The sequence below is a fragment of the Nycticebus coucang genome, chromosome 6, assembly GCF_027406575.1.
Source record: "Nycticebus coucang isolate mNycCou1 chromosome 6, mNycCou1.pri, whole genome shotgun sequence".
Lineage (NCBI taxonomy): Eukaryota > Metazoa > Chordata > Mammalia > Primates > Lorisidae > Nycticebus > Nycticebus coucang.
In genome coordinates, this window is record NC_069785.1 from 57518095 (window position 1) to 57540899 (window position 22805).

The 22805-nt window shown below is 40.1% G+C and overlaps 1 protein-coding gene across 3 annotated transcripts in view; it reads right to left on the reverse strand.

The window, feature by feature from the left end:
* CCPG1 (cell cycle progression 1) overlaps nucleotides 1–22805 on the reverse strand; it is a 57668-nt gene that overhangs the window by 7202 nt on the left and 27661 nt on the right. For 2 of the 3 annotated variants that reach the window (XM_053593346.1, XM_053593345.1), the window contains 6 exons: nucleotides 18434–18548; nucleotides 13226–13302; nucleotides 10518–10716; nucleotides 7690–7785; nucleotides 5626–5883; nucleotides 2902–3023 (listed from right to left, as the gene is read on the reverse strand). In XM_053593346.1, coding sequence (XP_053449321.1) covers nucleotides 2902–3023; nucleotides 5626–5883; nucleotides 7690–7785; nucleotides 10518–10716; nucleotides 13226–13302; nucleotides 18434–18548 — 867 coding nt within the window. The remainder of the gene's footprint in view (nucleotides 1–2901; nucleotides 3024–5625; nucleotides 5884–7689; nucleotides 7786–10517; nucleotides 10717–13225; nucleotides 13303–18433; nucleotides 18549–22805) is intronic. The other variant, XM_053593347.1, reaches the window with a different exon arrangement.

The window sequence follows — 22805 nt, forward strand, 5'->3', positions numbered from 1 at the left end:
TTTCCCATAATCCTATGAAGTTCTTACTAGTTTTTAGGCCCATTTATAAAAATTAGGAGAAAGAGCATAGTGCTTCCATCTTTTGACCACAGGACTCTCTTCCTGGAAAGGCTCTTCGAGAATTTGGGCAGGAAAAGGCTTAGGGAAAGTTTTTTTTGTGTGTGTGTGTGAGACAGAGTCTCACTCTGTTGCTAAAATGCTGTGGTGTCTTAGTTCACAGCAACCTCAAACTTGGGCTCAAACGATCCTCTTGCCTCTGGCTCCTAAGTAACTGGAACTACAGACACCCACCACAATACTCAGCTAGTTTTTTTATTTTTAGTAGAGAGGGGTCTTGCTTTGCTCAGGCTGGTCTCCAACTCCTGAAATCAAGCAATCCACCCACCTTGGCCTCCCAGAGTGCTATCACTACAGGTGTGAGCACCACGCCCAGCCAAGAGATTACTTTTTATAAAAGTACATTAAGAGATGGCTTTGGGCTTCAGAAACTTGTTTGTAGTCGATGTACTCTTTGAAGAAACATTTCAATAATCTTAGTTCTGAGGGACTTTACCTAACAATTGCAATCAATGTAACCTGGCTTACTGTACCCTCAATGAATCCCCAACAATAAAAAAAAAAATAATAATAATAATAATCTTAGTCCTATTTGACACATTCCAGTGCTATGCAAACTAACATTTCCAGTAAGTGCAAGTCAGTCATAAATACTACAAGCCCATTAGAGGACAGACTTAATCTTGGTAACATTTTAAAAATAATCTCCACAAGGATATATGTGAAACTTACTGGATGTAGAGTATAAATGTCTCAACACAATAACTAAGAAAATGCCAAGAAGGCTATGTTAACCAGTATGATAAAAATATGTCAAATGGTATATAAAACTAGTGTATGGTGCTCCATGATTGCATTAACGTACACAGCTATGATTTAATAATAAATAAAATAAAAATAATCTCCCAGCCAGTGTGGTGGCTCACACCTGTAAATCCTAACACTCTGGGAGGCTGAGGCAGATGGATTGTCTAAGCTCACAGGTTTGAGACCAGCCTGAGCCAGAATGAGAACTCATCTCTAAAAATAGCCGGGCGTTGTGGCAGGGACCTGTAATCCCAGCAACTTGGGAGGCTGAGGCAAGAGAATCGCTTGAGCCCAAGAGTTTGGGGTTGCTGTGAGCTGTGATGCCACGGCAGTCTGCTGAAGGTGACAAAGTGAGCAAAAAATGAAAAATAAAAATAATTTCCCCAATTTCAAGTAAACTTCTGAAGTGATTGTAATCCAGATTATGTGAGCCCTATAATCTGGAAAGATTAATATAACTATTAAGATTACTCTATAGATTACTATAATTCTGAAAGTCAAACAGAATCATGATAAAAATTGGGTTCAAGTAGACTTATACAATTTTACTGAAGTCAAGGTAGCCTTCACTAATCTGATTTTGGTTTCATGCACACGCATTAGTAGCAAATGTTAACCAAAACCAGTGAAAAATTAAAGAATATGCTTCAATAGGTTGTTATAGCATTATCCAGTGGGTTAAAATAACTCATGTATAATCTGCAAAATAATACTTAAATTTGGCTTAATTTACCACAAACATTATGATTATCACATTTAAATCAGACCAGTAAAGTTATCTGGTTTCAAAAACAAGAAAAAAAAATGTCCTCTAAGAGAATAGCACTATTTTAAACTTAAAAAAAAAAATTATCTGAAATGTGCCTTCACATTCTGGTTCATTGATCTGAAGAACAAACTAAGATTTAAAATTTAAGAGAAAACAAGTTTCTTATACTCAACAGCAGTAAACTATGAGTAATAGAGACTGATGTAGCACAATCCTGAAAAGCTTAAGTACAAGAAGCCACAGAGTATAGCCTTGTTCATCCAGTAACATGATCTTAAATAAACCAGTGATAAACAGACTGTGAGCAGGTATTGCAAAACAGCTTCAACATCTGATCCACATTTAATAGCTAGAAATAAGAGATGTGCAAAAACTGGCTCTCTGTAAAGATTTATGTGTGGTCAGTCTCCTTAAAGCCAATGTCATCCTATAGAACCAGAAACAAATTATATAGTAAAGAGGAAATAGTATCTTCTGTTACAGGTAGGAAAATAGCACTGTTTGTAATTAACTGCATTAGTATCTCCCTGAAAAGATACAAGTTGGATGTAAAGTGCTATCCTAAGAAATGTAACATATAAAAGTAGCAAAGACAAATTGTGAAGGAGATTTTGAGGTGAGAAAATGGAAGAGAAAATCAACTACTTCTTTCTCTATCCTGAGTTTATCAACAATCCCTACACCCTTCATCAGAAAGAGCAGGAGAGCAAACCAGCTATTTTGCGAATCCTCATAAACCCATTAAGATGTTGGGTAACAGGACAATAAAGAATGGACAGTAAAGCCCTGTTAGATCTTGGGATATTTTAGGTAAAAAATCATAAAATGTAGCCCCTTCCATCAGATCAAACAAAAAACTAATAAAAAGGACTTGGCCATTTTCCCCTAATCACTATAAACCAGAACTCTCTTTTTTGCTCCCACTGTCCAAAAATGCTAAAATAATGCATATATAAAATGTCATTTTCAAATTACAGTTACAAATAAAGGGCTTTGTCAGATGCTAGGAATCAAATTAACACTGGTCATCAATTACGAAACCCAACTTTCTGAACCCCTTTCTCAGCTATCAAATGAAGGTAATATTCTATTCTAATGCCTAATTCAAATATGTGAGAAAAAAAAGAGAAAAACTCAGACAATGTGCTCAAGACCTATAATCAATCAACAATTATCATTATTAGTGATTTACTAATTTGCACCATACTTATACCTAAATAGATAATTATTAGCTAACAACTATTTTTAATATTTGTTAGGGCACACACCTTATAATCTATAAAAGATTCTTGTTCCTGTTGACACTGAGAAAGATAATCCTTCATATCATTCAATTCATCTTCATGTATTTTTGTGACTAACTGCTGACGCATCTGAATCTGAATTGTTCCTAAAAAGAAAATTCTTATTAGGTACATAATATAAATATGATTACCAATACTTTAAAATACATAAAGCATTCTAACTATTTAATTTGGACAAAATCATTTTGTTCAAATTATCAGCTTTTCTTTGAGACAGAGTCTATGTAGCCCATTTCTTTTTTATTTATTTTTATTTTTTTCTTTTTTGTGATAGAGTCTCACTATGTCGCCCAAGGTACAGTGCTGTGGAGTTACAGCTCACAGTAACCTCAAACTCTTGGGCTTAAGCGATTCTCTTGCCTCAGCCTCCTAAGTAACTAGAACTACAGGCAACCGCCACAACGCCCAGCTACTTTTTGTTGTTGTAGTTATCATTGCTGTTTGGCAGGCCTGGGCTGGGTCAGAACTCACCAGCCCCAGTGCATGTGGCTGTCACCCTAGCTGCTGAGCTAAAGGCACGAAGCCCAGCATTTCCCAGCAGGGCATGGTAGTTCACAACTGTAATCCCAGTAATTTGGAAGGCCAACGTGGGAGGACTGCTTGAGCCCATGCTTAAAACCAGGAATTCCAGGTTAGAGTGAGCTGTGATTGTACCTACTAAACTCCACCCTGGGCAACAAAAAAAAATCTGATTATATAAACCAAGAATAGAAAGTGAAAGCTTATGATGTCTTTTATCAAATGTTAATTGTAACACAAACCAGGCTAACTGGGTTAATGAGATAAAATCAACATACATAAACTCTAACAAGTTTAACAGAGCAAAGTATGAGGCTAAAGACAAAAACATTCTCGATACATGTGCACCATGGAAGCAACAATAAATGTCACAAAAGTAGAAATAATGGGGCTCAGCAGCTAGGGTGCCGGCCACGTACACTAGAGCTGGTGGATTCGAACCCAGCCCAGGCCTGCCAAACAATGACAACTGCAATCAAAAAATAGCTAGGTGGTATAGCAGGCACCTGTAGTCCCAGCTACTTCGGAGGCTGAGGCATGCGAATCGCTTAAGCCCAAGAGTTTGAGGTTGCTGTGAGCTGTGATGCCACACACTCTACCTGGGGTGACACAGTGAGACTTTGTCTCAAAAAAAAAAAAAAAAAAAAAAAAAAAAAGTAGAAATAATGAGCACTAATTATTTCAACATTTCAAATGTAGCTATGTTAAGTGAGATTTAAAGAATCCTCTTTAAATCCGATGACTTTTAAAATCACGGTTCGAATCTGTCTGTGATTCTAAATTAAAATAATCTGCCTTGGCTCAGCGCCTGTGGCTCAAGCAGCTAAGGTACCAGCCACATACACCTGAGCTGGCAGGTTGGAATGCAGCCCGGGCCCATCAAATAACAATGATGGCTGCAACCAAAAAATAGCCGGGTGCCTGTAGTCCCAGCTATTTGGGAGGTAGAGGCAAGAGAATCACTTGAGCCCAGGAGTTGGAGGTTGCTGTGAGCTGTGATGTCACAGCACTCTATCCAGGGCGACAGCTTGAGGCTCTGTCTTAAAAAATAATAATAATAGGGCGGCGCCTGTGGCTCAGTGAGTAGGGCACCGGCCCCATATGCTGAGGGTGAAAGGTTCAAACCCGGCCCCGGCCAAACTGCAACGAAAAAATAGCCGGGCGTTGTGGCGGGCACCTGTAGTCCCAGCTGCTCGGGAGGCTGAGGCAAAAGAATCACGTAAGCCCAAGAGTTAGAGGTTGCTGTGAGCCATGTGACGCCACGACACTCTACCGAGGGCGGTACAATGAGACTCTGTCTCTACAAAAAAAAATGATAATAATAATAATAGTAATAATCATCTGCCTCATGGTGAGCATTTCAGAGATGTGATCTGCCAATGTTTTCACATTTAAAAAGTCACAAACAGGGGCGGCGCCTGTGGCTCAGTGAGGAGGGCGCCGGCCCCATATGCCGAGGGTGGCAGGTTTGGACCCAGCCCCGGCCAAACCACAAAAGAAAAAGAGCCGGGCGTTGTGGCGGGCGCCTGTAGTCCCAGCTGCTCGGGAGGCTGAGGCAAGAGAATCGTGTAAGCCCAAGAGTTAGAGGTTGCTGTGAGCCGTGTGACGCCACGGCACTCTACCTGAGGGTGGTACAGTGAGACTCTGTCTCTACAAAAAAAAAAAAAAAAAAAGTCACAAACCAGGTTCAGCCCCTGTAGCACAGTGGTTACAGTGCCAGCCACATACACCAAGAGTGGCAGATTCAAACCCAGCCTGGGCCAATTAAACAACAATGACAACTGCAACAAAAAATAACTGGGCACGTAATCCCAGCTAGTTGGGAGGCTGAGGCCAGAGAATCATTTAAGCCCAAGAGTTTGAGGTTGCTGTGAGCTGTGACACCATAGCACTCTACCAAGGGTGACACAGTGAGACTCCTAAAAAAAAAGTCACAAACATACATGCAAAATACTTACCACTTCATTTAAGTGAAACACTTTTGTGAGCTAGGCAACACTCACTTTCCAAATGAGAAAAGTAAGGGTCAAACAGGTTTTGAGTTTTCAATGTCGTATCTTTAATGATACTAAAATAGATCCCAGGATTCCTCACTCTTGGTAAGTGTCACTTATCATATAACAAAATTTATATAAAAGTTTACATATAACAAAATTTTCAAAAACTTACCATAGAAATGTCCAAACCCCATGCTGATTGCAATCACCAAGGCAAGTATGACACACTTATTGAGACCACTACTGAAATGGCATCCACTCGGCTTCTTAGAAGGTTCAGGTTCGGGTTCTTGTGCAGCAAGTGGCCGTTCTTCAGATTCTGAAGTAGAAACAGTTTTCTTCCGAGCACGCCGCCGTCTAAAGGCAGGACTAGGCTGATTACTGGTTTCATCACTACTTGATTCATCATCACTAGGCTGAGATGAAAATACTATTTTGAAAAGAAAAATGTTGACATTAAGGTACCAGAGTTTTGAAAAAACTTTCCCAGTAAATATCATTTAGAATAATTAATGCCATCCATCCCTACATGCCTTCTGACATGAGACAGCCAAAAACAAAAACCAGACAATACAAACAAAAACACGAAGTTTTCAGTTTATCAACATCAAGACAATACATAAAAGATCTCAACTAGAATACACATGAATCTGATGACTTTATTCTGTGCTTTGTGTATATCTGGGGTTTTTACCACCACCACCACCACCACCCCCATAGTTTAAACTGTGAGAAAGAATAGTCACTGATTCTCATAGCCGATTAAATTTCATTGCTATTAGATGCATGACCAAGTACTATTTCTAGAAAGAAAAAAAGAGTCTGTCTCTTCATTCAACTTGGAATAGAGGTAATTTAAGGAACACAGGAAAGTATAACAGCAAGATCCTGTGATTTACAAAGTATAATAACTATCAAAAGTGTCCTTGGGTGTGCCTGGTCCCTAGTTTCATTTCCATCCTATTAGCCCATGATCAAGTTTGAAAGCACTATAGTTTAACATAGGTTTCCAGAAGTCAGATGAGCCCTTCCCTTCGACTGCCACTCTTACTAGAAGGTTATTTATTTTACCCTCTAGTAAATATGTCAGCATGAGGAAGTGACACAACAGCTATCTCCAATATTAAGGACTAGTCTGGTGCTGTTCCTTACAAGAATAGTAAACAACACATCAAGGGGAAACAAACTGCATGAGAAATATCAAGTCAGGGAAACATATTCCCTGGAAAAATCACCTTCAAGTTTTTCTAAATGCGTAATTCCTGAACATTGAATCAACATACTACAGTGACACAGAAGATTAAATAACTCAGGAGTCATTTCCACAAGCTCGGTAGAAGAAAAGCACTAGAAAATGTAAGGAAAAAAATCTGAACCTGAATTTAATACAAAGAGCTCTAAACAACAAACATTCATGCTCCAAAAAAGCAAACAGTTCTTCAGAAAACAGGATATCCATGCCACAGGAAAACTGGTGACTTAGTTAGGCAATACTTTTAAAGATGGATCATAGAATATTCAGTTCACTTTCACACTTACGACAACAAACAAAAAGACAGAAGGGACTACTGAATGAATGAATGTTCCTAATATTTAGTGATACAGATGCCACTGAGAGATCTTTTGGTCATGACCCTTATGCCCATCATGTTTATCTGGTTATTCTTGATCACTAGTTTTTCCAAGATGCCGTCGCCTCAGGTGTGAGGTTACATTTCTTGGACAAAGAGAAAGAAAGGAAGACTTAAACAAAGCATTACATAATACAAAGGCATTCATGATCATGGTTGGAGTATTTAAGTCAGGCTTTCTGACATAAAATTAAGATAGGTAAGTGTAAAAATAAACCATTTCTAAAAATTCCTTAAATTTTCAATTCTATATTAACATATTGCCTTCATTATCTATCCTAACAAACAACCCGGCTCATATTATTACAATATAGTCATGTCCTTATCTAATGCTTCCATCTTTTTTAACCCATACATATAATAGATGAAATTTTTTTTTATTTTTAACTTCTTTTAAAGCTTAATTTGGCCCATAGTCCAAGACACAAGCAAGGCAAAAGCATGCAATAAGCTTGGCCAGCTTTTTTACAAGATCAATTTTGAACACCTGTTTCAAATATCACAGATTATAACAGGTATCTAGGTATCTTTAAAGCACTCAGTAATAATAAATGTGACTAGGCACATTCAGCTCAAGAGAAGCTGGTCAGATTTAGTCACACCACCTTGGAAAGCGAGTTGGCTAGGAACATGGTGTTTCAGCTGATCATCCCATCCCCAAATGCATTCAGGAATCTTCCACAGCTTCTCCCACCACCTTTCTTTTGTAAATAGACAGGAAAAAAAGATGTATAAAGCTTATTAAGGAATCAAAAGGAAAAAGAATTGAAAATACTTATTTATCACTTAACATTGTATCTGTACTAAATTAAAATGTAAGAATCACACCTTTTGAAAACATAATGACACAGCTTCCCTACAACTACCACCTTTGCTTTTTGAGAGTGGAAGAGAGGTCATATAAAGGAAGCAGGTATTCTTAAACCAAAAAAAACTACACTGCCAAAGGAAGTGTAATATCGACCTGCTCTAATCTAATTTAGTAGAAGATAAAATTGAAGTTGAAAATACTGTAAAGATAAAGAAGAAAGGGAAAGGAAAAAACAAAATTAACTAAGCAATGGGTAGCATGAAATTAATAAACGAGGGAAAAAACATGGGGATAAGAAAAAGAGAACAAAAACTCATGGCAACTGATTTATATATAATGTCCAAAATTTCACCTTTATTTATTTATTTATTTATTTATTTGAGGCAAAGCCTCAAGCTGTTGCCCTGGGAAGAGTGCCGTGGCATCACGGCTCACAGCAACCTCCAACTCCTGGGCTCAAGCAATTCTCTTGCCTCCCCCTCCCAAGTAGCTGGGACTACAGGCGCCCACCACAACGCCTGGCTATTTTTTGGTTGCAGCTGTCATTGTTGTTTGGAGGGTGCAGGCTGGATTGGAACCCACCAGCTCAGGTGTATGTGGCTGGTGCCTTAGCTGCTTGAGCCACAGGCGCCGAGCCACCTTTGTTTATTTTTAACATTTTGTTTACTGAAAGAATTTCTGTACAGAGGATAACAATGGGTAAGAATATACTTAAGCAAATATTTCTGTTAACTAAGTCTGCAAAATTCCCAAGTAGTGCAAGTTTAGAAAGGAGATGAAACATTTACAATACTGGTCTTAGAGGGCCCAAGTTCTTAAAAAATAAAATTAAGTGTATAGCATCTTTTACATTTTATATGTACATTTCTTACACATCAGCCTAGACCCTTCTGCAGTGGTCTTTCTTCAAATTAACATTTCAGCCCCATGAACATTCTCAAATTAAACCAGAAGGAGGAAAGGAAGAGAGATAAAAGAACTACTTAAATACAGCAGAAATCTTGGAGTTAAAAAAAATAAATCAGGGGCGGTGCCTGTGGCTCAGTGAGTAGGGCACCGGCCCCATATGCCGAGGGTGGCGGGTTCAAACCCAGCCCCCGCCAAACTGCAACAAAGAAATAGCCGGGCGTTGTGGTGGGCGCCTGTAGTCCCAGCTGCTTGGGAGGCTGAGGCAAGAGAATTGCGTAAGCCCAAGAGTTAGAGGTTGCTGTGAGCCATGTGACGTCATGGCACTCTACCTGAGGGCGGTACAGTGAGACTCTGTCTCTACAAAAAATAACAAAATAGGGCGGTCCCTGTGGCTCAGTGAGTAAGGCACTGGCCCCATATGCAGAGGGTGGGGGGTTCAAGCCCAACCCTGGCCAAATTGCAACAAAAAATAGCCAGGCATTATGGCGGGCACCTGTAGTCTCAGCTACTCATGAGGCTGAGGCAAGAGACTCACCTAAGCCCAGGAAGTTGGCGGCTGCTGTAAGCTGTGTGATGCCACGGCACTCTACCAAGGGCGATAAAGTGACACTCTATATACATATATATAATAAAAAATAAATAAATCTATCCTATTAAAAGTGCTACATACCAAAAATAAAAAATAAAATAAATAAATCTGATGACCAAAAAGGATCCCAAGCCAATTATATTAAGCCCTCATAAATAAATACTAAATCCCATGTATCATATCCTAAGAAGGCTAGTTTCGTCTAACCAGGAAGGTTAGAAAAAAATAGCTGGATGAAGTGTTTTCAAGCTCTTATTTACTGGTAAACTACTAAGACAATAACTGAAAATAATTCATCATTAAATGAGATAGCCAAGATTCTCTACTTGACATTAGCTTAAACTACTAGATTAATAGAAATTCTACTGTGTAGTTCTCACTGCCAAATGTAATTATTTTTCCAGGAACTTTATGCCTAAATACTTATCTTGAAAAATGTTATTTACATACATTCCTAAAAGCTAAGTTGAACAACTATGGAAATGAAACTCAGCAACTCAACGCTTTAACCTCCAAATGATTCTGTCTGAACAATGGACACTAACTTCATTAAAAGGTGATTTACAATAGAATTATTTTCATAATAATATCAGAGATCCAAAAGTAAGAAGTGTTGGGAGACTATTTTTACAGCACCTTGTACCCTGTTTGCCACATAGCACTCAAATATTTGTTGAATGACTAATAACTGAATGTATATCAAAGACTTCAATACAAATTTTCTTTCACTATTTCTGTAACACAGAATGTATACTGTTGTAAGCAAACATATTAATATTCTTCTGGTTTTCGATAGTTCAATCTTCCATTATTAAAGATTTAATAAATGCCAAATGTATTCTGGAGCATTTCAGATTGTACCAATCTCCTTGAAGAAATTGTGTCCTCTATTTAATAGTAAAAGACAGTTACTGTTAACAGCAAAAGACTGCTGTACTCTAGGCCATAGAGTCTTGGAAAAAATTAGAGATAACAGATTTCACAGAAAAAAAATTATAGTGATTTTACCCAAATATATTCAAACCTAGAGACTATGGTTAGATGATGACCTATTATATAAACTACGATAATCCAAGTCCTTAAATTTCTGAACAGTGTATTTTTTATCCTTCTACAGTTCTTACCAGTTTCTGGCTGACAGAATGCATACTGGCTGCTAGATGAAGAGCCCATGTTAAAGTCTTCTGGATCTTGTGCTTCTTCAACAGTAACTTCTTGACTTCCCATTTCTTCTAACTTTGGTGGCTCAAGGGTAACAATATCAGAATCATCACTGGCGGTTCCAAAACAGATATTCTCTTCAGATGACTTTTCTTCCCCTGCCTGAAGAATCATAATTTTACAGGGAACGAACTAAACAATTATTTAATGGCTTTATATTACATAGTTCAAGTGTATAATGGTACTGTTTGGGTAATTTAAGGTTAAAAGATATGATTCCCACTTCTTAGTAAATAATTATGCAACCGCAGGCTCATCTTTTACTTTGAAAATACTATCAAAGCCAGGTGCAGTGGCTCACACCTATAATCCTAGCACCCTGGGAGGTCGAGGCAGGTAGATCACCTGAGCTCAGGAGTTCGAGACCAGCTTGAGCAAGAGCAAGACTCCTCTACTAAAGTAGAAAAACTAGGCAGGCATCATGGCAGGTACATGTAGTCCCAGCTACTCAAGAGGCTAAGGCAAGAGAATTGCTTGAACCCAACAGTTTGAGTTTCCTGTGAGCCATGATGACGCCACAGCACTCTACCCAGGGCATCAGAGTGAGGCTCTGTCCCAACTAAAAAAAGAAAAAGAAAATACCTTAGCGACTCTCAAGACAACTGCCCTCTCCTAGTGGGCTGTGGAAGATGAGAAGCCCATCTTTATTCCTCAATCATTTAATAATCATAGAAAGAAGAGAATTCATATTTCTCTCACAAGCTCTATGGTTTTTGTTTTTTGTTGTTGGGTGTTTTTTGTTGTTTTTTTTTTTTTTTGAGACAGAGTCTCAAGCTGTGGCCCTGGGTAGAGTGCCATTACATCATTGCTCACAGCAACCTCAAACTCTTGGGCTTAAGCAATTCTCTTCCCTTAAACTCCCAAGGAGCTGCGACAACAGGTGCCCGCCACAAAGTCCAACTATTTTTTGGATATAGTTGTTGTTTGGCGGGCCCAGCCGGATTCGAACCCACCAGCCGCCTGAGCTACAGGTACCAAGCCAGCTCTATGGCTTTTTGGGGTTTTCTGGGACAGAGTCGCACTTTTGTAACCCCTGGTAAAGTGCCATGGAGTCATAGTTCACAGCAACCTCAGACTCCTAGGCTCATGCAATTCTCTTGCCTCAGCCTCCCTAGTAGTTGGGACTATAGGAACCCTGCACAACACCCAGCTATTTTTAGAGATAGAGTCTTGCTCTAGCTCAGGCTAGTCTCAAACTCATGATATCAGGCATGGGCTGCCTCAGACTCCCACAGTGCTAAGGTTACAGGTGTCAGCCACCAAAGTTCTATGGTTTATATGAACATAACTCTGTAGGGTTGGGAGGCAAAAAAACACTGATTAAACTTTACTGGTTATGTATGTAACAAGCTTCAACAGTAACACCATGTACTATCATCTAAATGTATCCTCTAAAATGTTCATATATTGGCTGGGCCTAGCACTCTGGGAAGAAGAGGCAGGTGGACTGCTTGAGCTCTTGAGTTCGAGACCAACCAGAGCAAAAGTGAGACCCAATCTCTACTAAAAATAGAAAAACTGAGGCCAGAGGATCGCTTGAGCCATAATTGAAGGTTGCTGTGAGCTACGATGCCACAGCACTCGCCCCAGGGCAACGGCATGAGATCTTATCTCAAAAATAAGTAAATAAATAAAACAAAATAAATGTTCATATATTGGAATGTGATTGCTAATGTGATAATACTTAAGAAGTGGAGCCTTTAGGAAGTGATTAAGTCATGAGGGCTTCTCCCTTGTGAATGTGATTGAGCCCTTTCTAAAGCAAGCTTCACACAGCAGGCATATACTGCAGCCCTTTTTCATTCCTTCTGCCATGGAACAGCATCCATGCCCTCTTGAGTATGCAGTAACAAGGTGCCATCTTGGGAAGCAAAAGAGCCGGCCCTCACCAGACACCAAACTTGCTAGCACCTTAACCTTGGCCCTCCCAACCTCTAGAACCGTGAGAAATAAACTTTTCTCTGCTTTATACATCAACCTGTCATAGGTATTTTATTACAGCAACACAAAAGGACTAAGATACCATGGGCAGATCATCTAGCTGTCTAATTTTATCTGAAAGTAAAATTCCAAAGGACAGGATGGACTTTGTTATCAAATTTAAAAACTAACCTTCATTTTTAACAAGAACTTTAACAGCTTAATTTCTCCCCCCCCCCCCCCCCGCTCCCAATTTTTTTTTAAAGGCAAGGTCTTACTCTGTTGCCTAGGCTGGACTGCAATGGAATGATCACAGCTCACTGCAGCCTTGAACTCCTGGGTGAGTATAATACCACACCTGCCTAACTTTTCTTATTTTAATTTTATTTTTTTGAGATAAGAGTCTCCCTATGTTGTCCAGGCTGATCTCAAACTCCTAACTTCAAGTGACTTTCCAGCCTGAGCTGCCCAAAGCTGTAAGTTTACAGATATATATCTGTAATCCACCCTATTCACCTGTACTTTAACCTTTAAACTGACCAATCTATAGAACTGATATAGAACACAATGTTAAGTAAAAATTGCTTATAATTTTGATAGCAATAGGATACAAAACTAGAAATGGAGGCTATAATTTAGCATTCACTAAGGATACTAGTTATCCTAACTCCAAAGGTAAAATAAAGTTTACCTCAATTGCTGACTTGGTTTCTTCCAAAGCTGGATAAACAATTTCTCCCACTGACACTGTTCCATCTTGGCTGCTTTCTGATATAAAGCACAAATCAATACAATTATTTCCTTTTTTTTTGAGACAAAGTATCACCATGTCAGCAAAGTCTCAGCAAAGTGCTGTGGCATCACAGCTCACACCAACCTCAAACTCTTGGGCGTAAGTGATTTTCCTGCCTCAGCCTCACAATTATTCCTTGATTTAAGCAGTGTTGACTTTTGTAGTCTACATACAATGTGGATAGATTAAAAAAATCTATTCCCAATATGTTAAAGTGGATTTAATGAAATGTTATAATTATAGTATTTTTTTTTTGTGACAGAGTCTCACTATGTCACCCTCGGTAGAGTGCTGTGGGTTCACAGCTCACAGCAAACTCCAACTCCTGGGCTTACGCGATTCTCTTGCCTCAGCCTCCCAAAGTAGCTGGGACTACAGGTGCCCATGACAATGCCTGGCCATTTTTTCTGTTGCAGTTGTCATTGTTATTTTAGCTGGCCTGGGCCAGGTTCAACCCCCCAGCCTCAATCAATGTATGTGGCTAGCGCCCTACCCACTGAACTACAGGCGCTGCCAAAATATTATAATTATAAAAGTCACTCTGGCTTGGCAGGTGGTGGGTTCGGGCCCAGCCCAGGCCTGCCAAACAGCAATGACAACTACTGCCAAAAAATAGCCAGGTGTTGTGGCAGGCGCCTGTAGTCCCAGCTACTTGTGAGGCTGAGGCAAGAGAATCTCTTAAGCCAGTGGTTCTCAACCTTCCTAATGTCACGACCCTTTATTATTTTTGTTTGTTTTTGAGACAGAGCCTCAAGCTGTCACCCTGGGGAGAGTGCCATGGCATAAGAGCTCACAGCAACCTCCAACTACTGGGCTCAAGCGATTCTCGTGCCTCCGCCTCCCAAGAATCTGGGAGTACAGGCGCCCGCCACAACACCCAGCTATTTTTTGGTTGCAGCCGTTATTGTTGTTTGGTGGGCCCAGGCTGGATTCAAACCCTCCAGCTCAGGTGTATGTGGCTGGCACCTTAGCCGCTTGAGCCACAGGCGCTGGACCAGCCACAACCCTTTAATATACTTCCTGTAGATCATGACCCACAGGTTGAGAACCGCTGCCTTAAGCCCAAGGAGTTTGAGGTTGCTGTGAGCTGTGATGCTACAGCACTCTACCAAAGGTGACATAGTAAGACTCTCCAAAAAAAAAAAGTCATTCCACTGCTGCTTATCTTTATTTATTTGAAATTGTCAGCAGATACTTATAGACATTGAACTGAACTCATTTAGAACTTACTAAGAACTCAAACCAAAGCTACTTTTAACCAAGTAAATAAAGTTTCTACCTTAAAACACCAAGTTACATAATTCAACGTGTTTATAAAAGCCTATTAATATGAAAAATCCATTCTGAGGTATCTGGTAGCATAATTCCTGAATTCTTTTTTTTTTTTTTTTTTTATTGAGACAGAGTCTTACTTTATCACCCTCTAGAGATTGCCATGGGGTCATAACTCACAGCAACCTCAAACTCTTGTACTTAGTGATTCCCTTGCCTCATCCTCTGAAGTAGCTGGGACTACAGGCACCCACCACAACACCTGGCTATTTTTAGAGACAGGGAATCATTCTAGCTCAGGCTGGTGAGGAACCTGTGAGCTCAGGCAACAATTCCTGAATTCTTAAAAGTTAATTCAAAATTTCCAAACCATGCTAATGGTTGTCAATATGTGATACTGTTAGTATCAAAACTATAGCTTTCAAATTATAAAAAACTACAAAAAATAAGTACTCAAAAGAATACAGAAAAAATATCACTGCAGAAGATATTTATATCAAAAGCTCCTCAAAGAAAAGACAACATGCACATACAGGATATTAAATTCATAATAAATTTTTAATGAAAGAGTATCAGATGTTAATAGAAGTTAAAAATAATATTGAATATAGGCTTGGGGCCCATACCTTAGTGAGTAGGGCAACGGCCACATATTGGGAGGCTGGCAGGTTCGAGCCCAGCCCGGGCCAGCTAAACAAAAATGACAACTGCAAACAAAAAATAGCCAGGCATTGTGGTGGGCACCTGTAGTGCTACTTCAGAGGCTGAGGCAAGAGAATCACTTAAGCCCAAGAGTCTGTGGTTGCTATGAGCTGTGATGCCAAGGCACTCTACTGAGGGCTACACAGTGAGACTCTGTCTCGAAATAATAATAATGTTAAATATAACAAACAAACTTATGTTCAAGGACACATATATCAAGTGCTGACAGTATTTCCAGTTGAAAGAATTACAGTATGTTTAAATTTTTTTTTGCTGGGCAGCGCCTGTAGCTCAGTCGGTAAGGCGCCGGCCCCATATACCGAGGGTGGCGGGTTCAAACCCGGCCCCAACTGAACTGCAACCAAAAAAAAAAAAAAATAGCTGGGCGTTGTGGCGGGCGCCTGTAGTTCCAGCTACTCGGGAGGCTGAAGCAAGAGAATCGCTTAAGCCCAGGAGTTGGAGGTTGCTGTGAGCTGTGTGATGCCATGGCACTCTACCGAGGGCCATAAAATGAGTCTCTACAAAAAAAAAAAGAAAAAAAAAATTTTTTTTTGCTTACCATTATTTTTTCCCTACGTTGAACATGCATTTCTTTTTTTTTTTTTTTTTTTTTTTGAGACAGAGCCTCAAGCTATCGCCCTGGGTAGAGTGCTATGGCATCACAGCTCACAGCAACCTCCAACTCCTGGGCTCAATTGAGTCTTCTGCCTCAGCCTCCCAAAAAGCTGGCACTACAGGTGAACATGCATTTCTTACATAACTTAACCTTTCCAAAGAATAACAACAAAAAAGACAGTTTTTAGTTTCTCATAGCCTCTATTATAACATTAACTTAATTTGGAAATAATATTCCAACATTTGGTTTGGGTCTAAGAACTCTCAAGGAAAAGAAAAAAGAAAAAGAAAAAAAGAACTCACAAGGAATTATGGAAACTTTTTACATATGTGAATAAATGCATATTTTTGTTAAATATTTTCATCATCTCTATTAAACTCTCTCAACAGCATCCATGAAGTTAGGTAGATTATAGCCTCTTAAAGGGCTAATATTATAGGTATGATGCACCACACCTAGCCAATTCGTCTTTTTTTTTTTTTTAAAGAAAGGATTTTTTTTTTTTTTTTTTTTAATTTTTGGCCGGGGCTGGGCTTGAACCCGCCACCTCCGGCATATGGGACCAGCGCCCTACCCGTTGAGCCACAGGCGCCGCCGGAAAGGATTTTTTTTTTTTTTTAGAGACAGAGTCTCACTCTGTCACCCTTGGTAGAGTGCTGTGGTGTCACAGCTCACAGCAATCTCCAGCTCTTTTTGGGCTTAAGCGATTCTCTGGCCTCAGCCTCCTGAGTAGCTGGGACTACAGGCGCCCGCCCCAACGCCCAGCTATTTTGTTGTTGTTATTGCAGTTTGGCTGGGGCTGGTTTCAAACCCACCACCCTCGGTATATTGGGCCAGGGCCCTACTCACTGAGCCACAGGCGCCACCCAAATTCAGTGTAATTCTTAAGGGCCCTTGAATTTTCAGAATGGTAAATGATCACTGGCTTCAACTTAAAGTTACCAACTGTATTAGCCTCAAACTAGTCAGTTCTCACCCTTTAGAGAATTCAGAGAGGGCCCTGCTCTGAATTATATTTTGATTTAAAGGGATATTGTGGTTGATTTGATCTTCTACCAAGATCACGAAAACTTTTTCCTTATCAGCAATAAAGCTGTTTTGATTTCTTATCATTTGCATGTTCACTGTAGTAGTACTTTTAATTTTCTTCAAGAACTTTCCTGGGCGGCGCCTGTGGCTCAGTGGGTAGGTGGCCAGAACATACACCGAGGATGGTGGTTCAAACCCAACCCTGGCCAAACAGCAAAACAAAAAATAGCTGGGCATTGTGGCAGTCACCTGAATCCCAGCTACTCAGGAGACTGAGGCAAGAGAATCACCTAAGCTCAGAAATTGGAGGTTGCTATGAGCTTTGATGCCACAGCACTCTACGGAAGGTGACAAAGTGAGGCTCTGTCTCTACAAAAATAAAAGAATGTTTCCTTTGTTGGCTCCGCACCCATAGCTCAGTGGTTAGAGCACCGGCCACATACACACATGCTGGCAGGTTTAAACCTGGCCCAGGCCTGCTAAGCAATAACAACTATAACAACAACAAAATAGCTGAGCACTGTGGCAGTCGCCTGTAGTCCCAGCTACTTGGGAGGCTGAGGCAAGAGAATCACTTGATTTCAAAAGTTTGCTGTGAGCTGTGAAACCACAAGGGCAACATAGTGAGACTGTCTCACCAAAAAAAAAAAAAGCTCAGCGCCTATGGCGCCAGCCACATACACCAGAGCTGGTGGGTTCGAATCCAGCCCGGGCTTACCAAACAACGACAACTACAACCAAAAAATAGCTGGGCATTGTGGCGGACAACTGTAGTCCCAGCCACTTGGGAGCCTGAGGCAAGAGAATCGCTTAAGCCCAAGACTTTGTTGGAGGTTGCTGTGATCTGTGATGCCATGGCACTCTAACTATGGCAACAGCTTGAGACTGTCTCAAAAAAAAAGGTAAATATTATCTTAACCTGCCAAATTCATGTTAAACTCTGCAACACACAATACTTAGTCACTGGTGATATCTGTTCTATCAAACATATCTGAAGGCTCAAACGTATACCACACCTGCAAGTAAACAAACCCCGGACAGACAGGTAACACTGGGTTCTACAGGCCTTTCCTAAATCCACACTAAATTTCTTCACACCTCTAACCCTAGCACTCTGGGAGGCTGAGACCAGCAGATTGCTTGAGCTCAGGAGTTCAAAACCAGACTAAGCAAGAGGGAGATCCCATCTCTTAAGAAAAAAGTAGCCAGACAAGTGGCGGATGCCAGTAGTCCCAGCTACTTAGGAGGCTGATAAGCTAGATCGCTTGAGCCCAACAGTTTGAGTTGCTTTGAGCTATAATGCCACAACAAATCAACCTCAGGGCAACTGAGTGAGACTCTGTCTCGAAAGAAAAAACAAATGAGTTTGAGATTGCTGTGAGCTGTGACACCACAGCACTCTACTGAAGGTGACATAGTAAGACTCTGTCTTCAAAAAACATATACATATATATATATATGTGTGTATCAATTTTTAAACAACTTACCTCCCTGTTCTATCTGCAATACCTGTAGTTTCTCTTGCTCTAAAGATGAACCTTCTGGGGTAACTTCACAACTGTCATTGGCTGTGACAGAACTCACCATCTCTACATCAGACCCCTAGGGAAAAAAAATTGATAATCATTCAATTTGCCTTTTAGCTCCTCAAAGCTGGATTTGACTATATTTAGATGTTTCCATTATTAAAAATACCAGATGCTCACTCTGGGAGAGCAAGGCAGGTGAACTGCCCTGAACTCACAGGTTCAAGACCAGCCTGAGCAAGAGCAAGACCCTGTCTCTAAAAATATAGCTGGGCATTGTAAGCACCTATAGTCCCAGATACCTGGGAAGCTGAGGCAAAAGAATCACTTGAGCCCAAGATTTGGAGGTTTCTGTGAGCTATGATGCCATAGCACTCTACCAAGGGTGACAAAGTGAGATACAGTCTCAAAAAAAAAAAAATCCCAGATGCTACTATATTCCAGAAAACAAGTATCTAATCTGACAAGATTTTGTTCAATTTAGTCCACACAGATCGGTGGTAGAAAAAGAGCAGAATTGAGTCACAGGTTTTGATTCTAAGCTGAGTTGACCTGAGAGTGAAATGTTCTATTTTATGAGGCCAAGCAACAAAAATATGAACCCCAGAGGGCAACAGTCTACACTTAGCTCTTTTTATGGTAATTTACTTCAACTTAACATTTATGAAATTACTCTAGATAAACTTTGCTAGATTTTCCAGGGTGTAAAAAATTCAAATCCAAAATTCGAATTTACAACATATTCCAGAGTAACAGCCATATGCAAATAACTACTTCTGACAACAAGGTAAGCTAAAAATGTTTAAGGGCATGGATTAAACAGAAGTAATATGTTAATGAATACCTTCCTTATAAATTTTTAGAATGAGACTGGGTACAGTAGCTCATGCCTATAACCCTAGCACACTGGGAGGCCAAGGTAGGTGGACTGCCTGAGCTCACAGGCTGAAGACCAGCCTGAGCCAGAGCAAGACCTCATCTCGAAAAACAGCCAGCCATTGTGGGTGCCTATAGTCTCCACTACTTGGAAGGCTGAGGCAAGAGAAATCACTCGAGCCCAAGAGTTTGAGGTTGCTGTGAGCTATGATGCCACAACAATCTACCAAGGGCAACAAAGTGAAATTCTGTCTTTCAAAAATAAATAAATAAATAAAATATTAGAATATTTTTTATTCTGAGATTATCATTCCTACTTTGATGTCAAACTGTCCTTTCTTTAAGAAAATAGTGGATGCTGAACATCTATGGCAAAGTGGTTAGGGCACTGGCCACATACACTAGGGCTGGCAGGTTCGAAACCAGCCTGGGCCTGCTAAACAATGACTGCAGCAAAAAAAACAGCTGGGCATTGTGGCAGGCACCTGTAGTCCCAGCTACTTGAGAGGCTGAGGCAAGAGTTGCTTAACCCCAAGAATTCGAGGTTGCGGTGAGCTGTGACGCCACAGCACTCTACCAAGGGTGACATAGTGAGACTCTTGTCTAAAACAAAAAGAAATAGTGGATTTTATCATTTTTCCCCCATGTCTTTTTTTTTTTTTCTCTTTTTTTCTTAGAGATGGGGTCTCGCTATGTTGCACAGGCTGGAGTACAGTGACTATTCACAGGCACGATCCCACTACTGATCAGCACGGGAGTTGTGACCTGCTCAGTTTCCAACTGGGCAGGTTCACCCCTTCTTAGACAACCTGGTGGCTCCCGCTCCCAGGAGGTCACCATATTGATGCCAAACTTAGTGTAGACACCAGATCGGCAAAGCGCACTACAGCCCAGAACTCCTGGACTCAAGTGATCCTCCTGTCTCAGCATCCCAAGAAGCTGGGACTACAGGCATTTTTGGTTTTTGTTTTTTTCTTTTGAGTCAGTCTCACTGTGTCGCCCTTGGTAGAGTGCTGTGCAGTCACAGCTCATGACAACCTCTAACTCTTGGGTTTAAACAATTCTCTTGCCTCAGCCTCCCACATAGCTGGGACTACAGGCATCTGCTACAACGCCCTGCTATTTTTTTGTTGCAGTTGTCATTGTTATTTAGCTGGCCTGAGGCGAGTTCAAATTCCCCACCTTTTATGTATGTGGCTGGCACTGCAATATTGTGCTATAGGCGCTGAGCCTCCCCTCATGTCTTTTTTTTTGAGACAGAGCCTCAAGCTGTCGCCTTGGGTAGAGGGCCGGGGCATCACAGCTCACAGCAACCTCCAACTCCTGGGCTCAAGCGATTCTCCTGCCTCCACCTCCCAAGTAGCTGGGACTACAGGAGCCTGCCACAATGCCCAGCTATTTTTTGGTTGCAGCTGTCATTGTTGTTTGGCGGGCCTGGGCTGGATTCGAACTCGCCAGCTCAGGTGTTATGTGGCTGGCGCCTTAGCCACTTGAGCCACAGACGCCGAGCCCTCCCCTCAGGTCTTAATTGTCAAAATAAAGTTAACCAGTAAGTTTATTCTGCCTCTTCCTGTGTCCCCCTTCCCATTTGTCCTGTACTTTGTTGATACGTGAAATCAAAAGCTCTAAATTCTTCTGCTATATGTAACTCAAAACAGCTAAAACTACAAGAATTCATGAAATGAGAAGCCTTAAAGATAAGTGCTAAAAGAAATTCTAAACGTAAAACTATGAGCTTGCCCACTGTGGCAGGAAAATGGTAGATACTATAGCAAGATTAGAAAAGTATTAGGGGTGGCAGAGGAAACCAGTTCTGGCCTAAATCAGAATGATAGCAATGGGAGAAGAAAAGGAAACACACAGCAAAGGAAACACACAAAGAAAAGGAAACGCATAGCAAACGAGCAGAACTTGGAAACTAGATATACAGGAAGAGGGATAAGAGTACAAATTTACTCTATGACACAATGTCTAATACAGAACACCATCATGTCACACTTGGCTAAGTGCCAAACAACTTTGGGGTATTGCTCCACACTACAGATTCCCACAGCTGTCTCATTCCTATATTAATTATCCTTAAAAAAGTTACTATGGAAGTTGATCTAACCTTTGCAGAAAACAAGTTAAAACATAGAAAAGTCAATTATGATTAACAACAAAAAAAAAAACCACCACCTCAATTTCAAATGGTATAGTTGCCTTTAAATTTTGAAACTGTACAATGGAAGAAAAAGTATGCAATGTACTCAGCCCTAGTATGAAACCAATTTATAGCTTTCCTATAACCCAATTATAGCCCAAGAAGAAGGGGAAAGGGGAGAGGGAGGGCAGGGGAGGGGGGAGGATGGGTAGGACCACACCTATGGTGCATCTTACAAGGGTACAAGTGAAATTTACTAAGTGTAGAATATAAATGTCTTAACACAGTAACTAAGAAAATGCCGTGAAGGCTATGTTAACCAGTTTGATGAAAATATTTCAAATTGTATATAAACCCAGCACATTATACCCCATGATTACATTAATGTACACAGCTATGATTTAATAAAAAAAATTAAATTATGAACTTATCATTAAATTACATTTCAAACCAAGGTAATAAATACTCAAAACTTAAAAAAAAATTGAAAACTGTAAAGCAGAAGAAATGGAGATCGTGTTCTGTTAATGCTGGTTTCCAAAAGACTAACAAATTATCTAAACCTTAAATCAAGGTAAAAAAAAATACCATTTAAAATATTTATTAATGAAAGAAAACAAATGAGGCTTATGAGATTCTAAAAACAAATAGGAAAACTGTTTGTATTTAATAGATAAATCCATTAAAACGTTGAATAAGATCATTAATTGTTTCTATTTGTTAGTATACTATGGTTTCCCTATAATAAACACATATTACTGGTGTAAGAAAATAAGCCAATTTTGTACAATGTACATTCAATGGACGTATATAATTTCTCTATTATAAAACCCTCATTTTGTGAGATGGTTCTAACCATAGCCCTTTTCCTGTCAACTTCTGCTAATATAAACATAATGGAAGGGGAACATATGTTCTCCATTCTCCTTTCTGTTTGTTCAAGTCCAGGCTCTAATATGCACATATTCTAGTTGCAGAATCTGAGCCAAATTACTTAATCTAAGTTTTCGTTTTCTCAACTATATGATGAGGATAAAACCAATCTATGCCACAGCAGGTTGTTCAAAATTACTGGAGACTATGGTATGATGGCAGGCACCCATAGTAGGTCCCAGATACTGAGAAGACTGAGGTGGGAGGAGCACCTGAGCCCAAAGCTTAAGGCTGTAGGGAGGTTATGACCACCAATAATCACCTCAATCCAGTCCAGACAAAATAATGACTCATCTCTTTAAAAAAAAAAAAAAAAAAAAAGATGAAGGAGCAGGCAGATTGCCTGAGCTCAGGAGTTCGAGATCAACCTGAGCAAGAAAG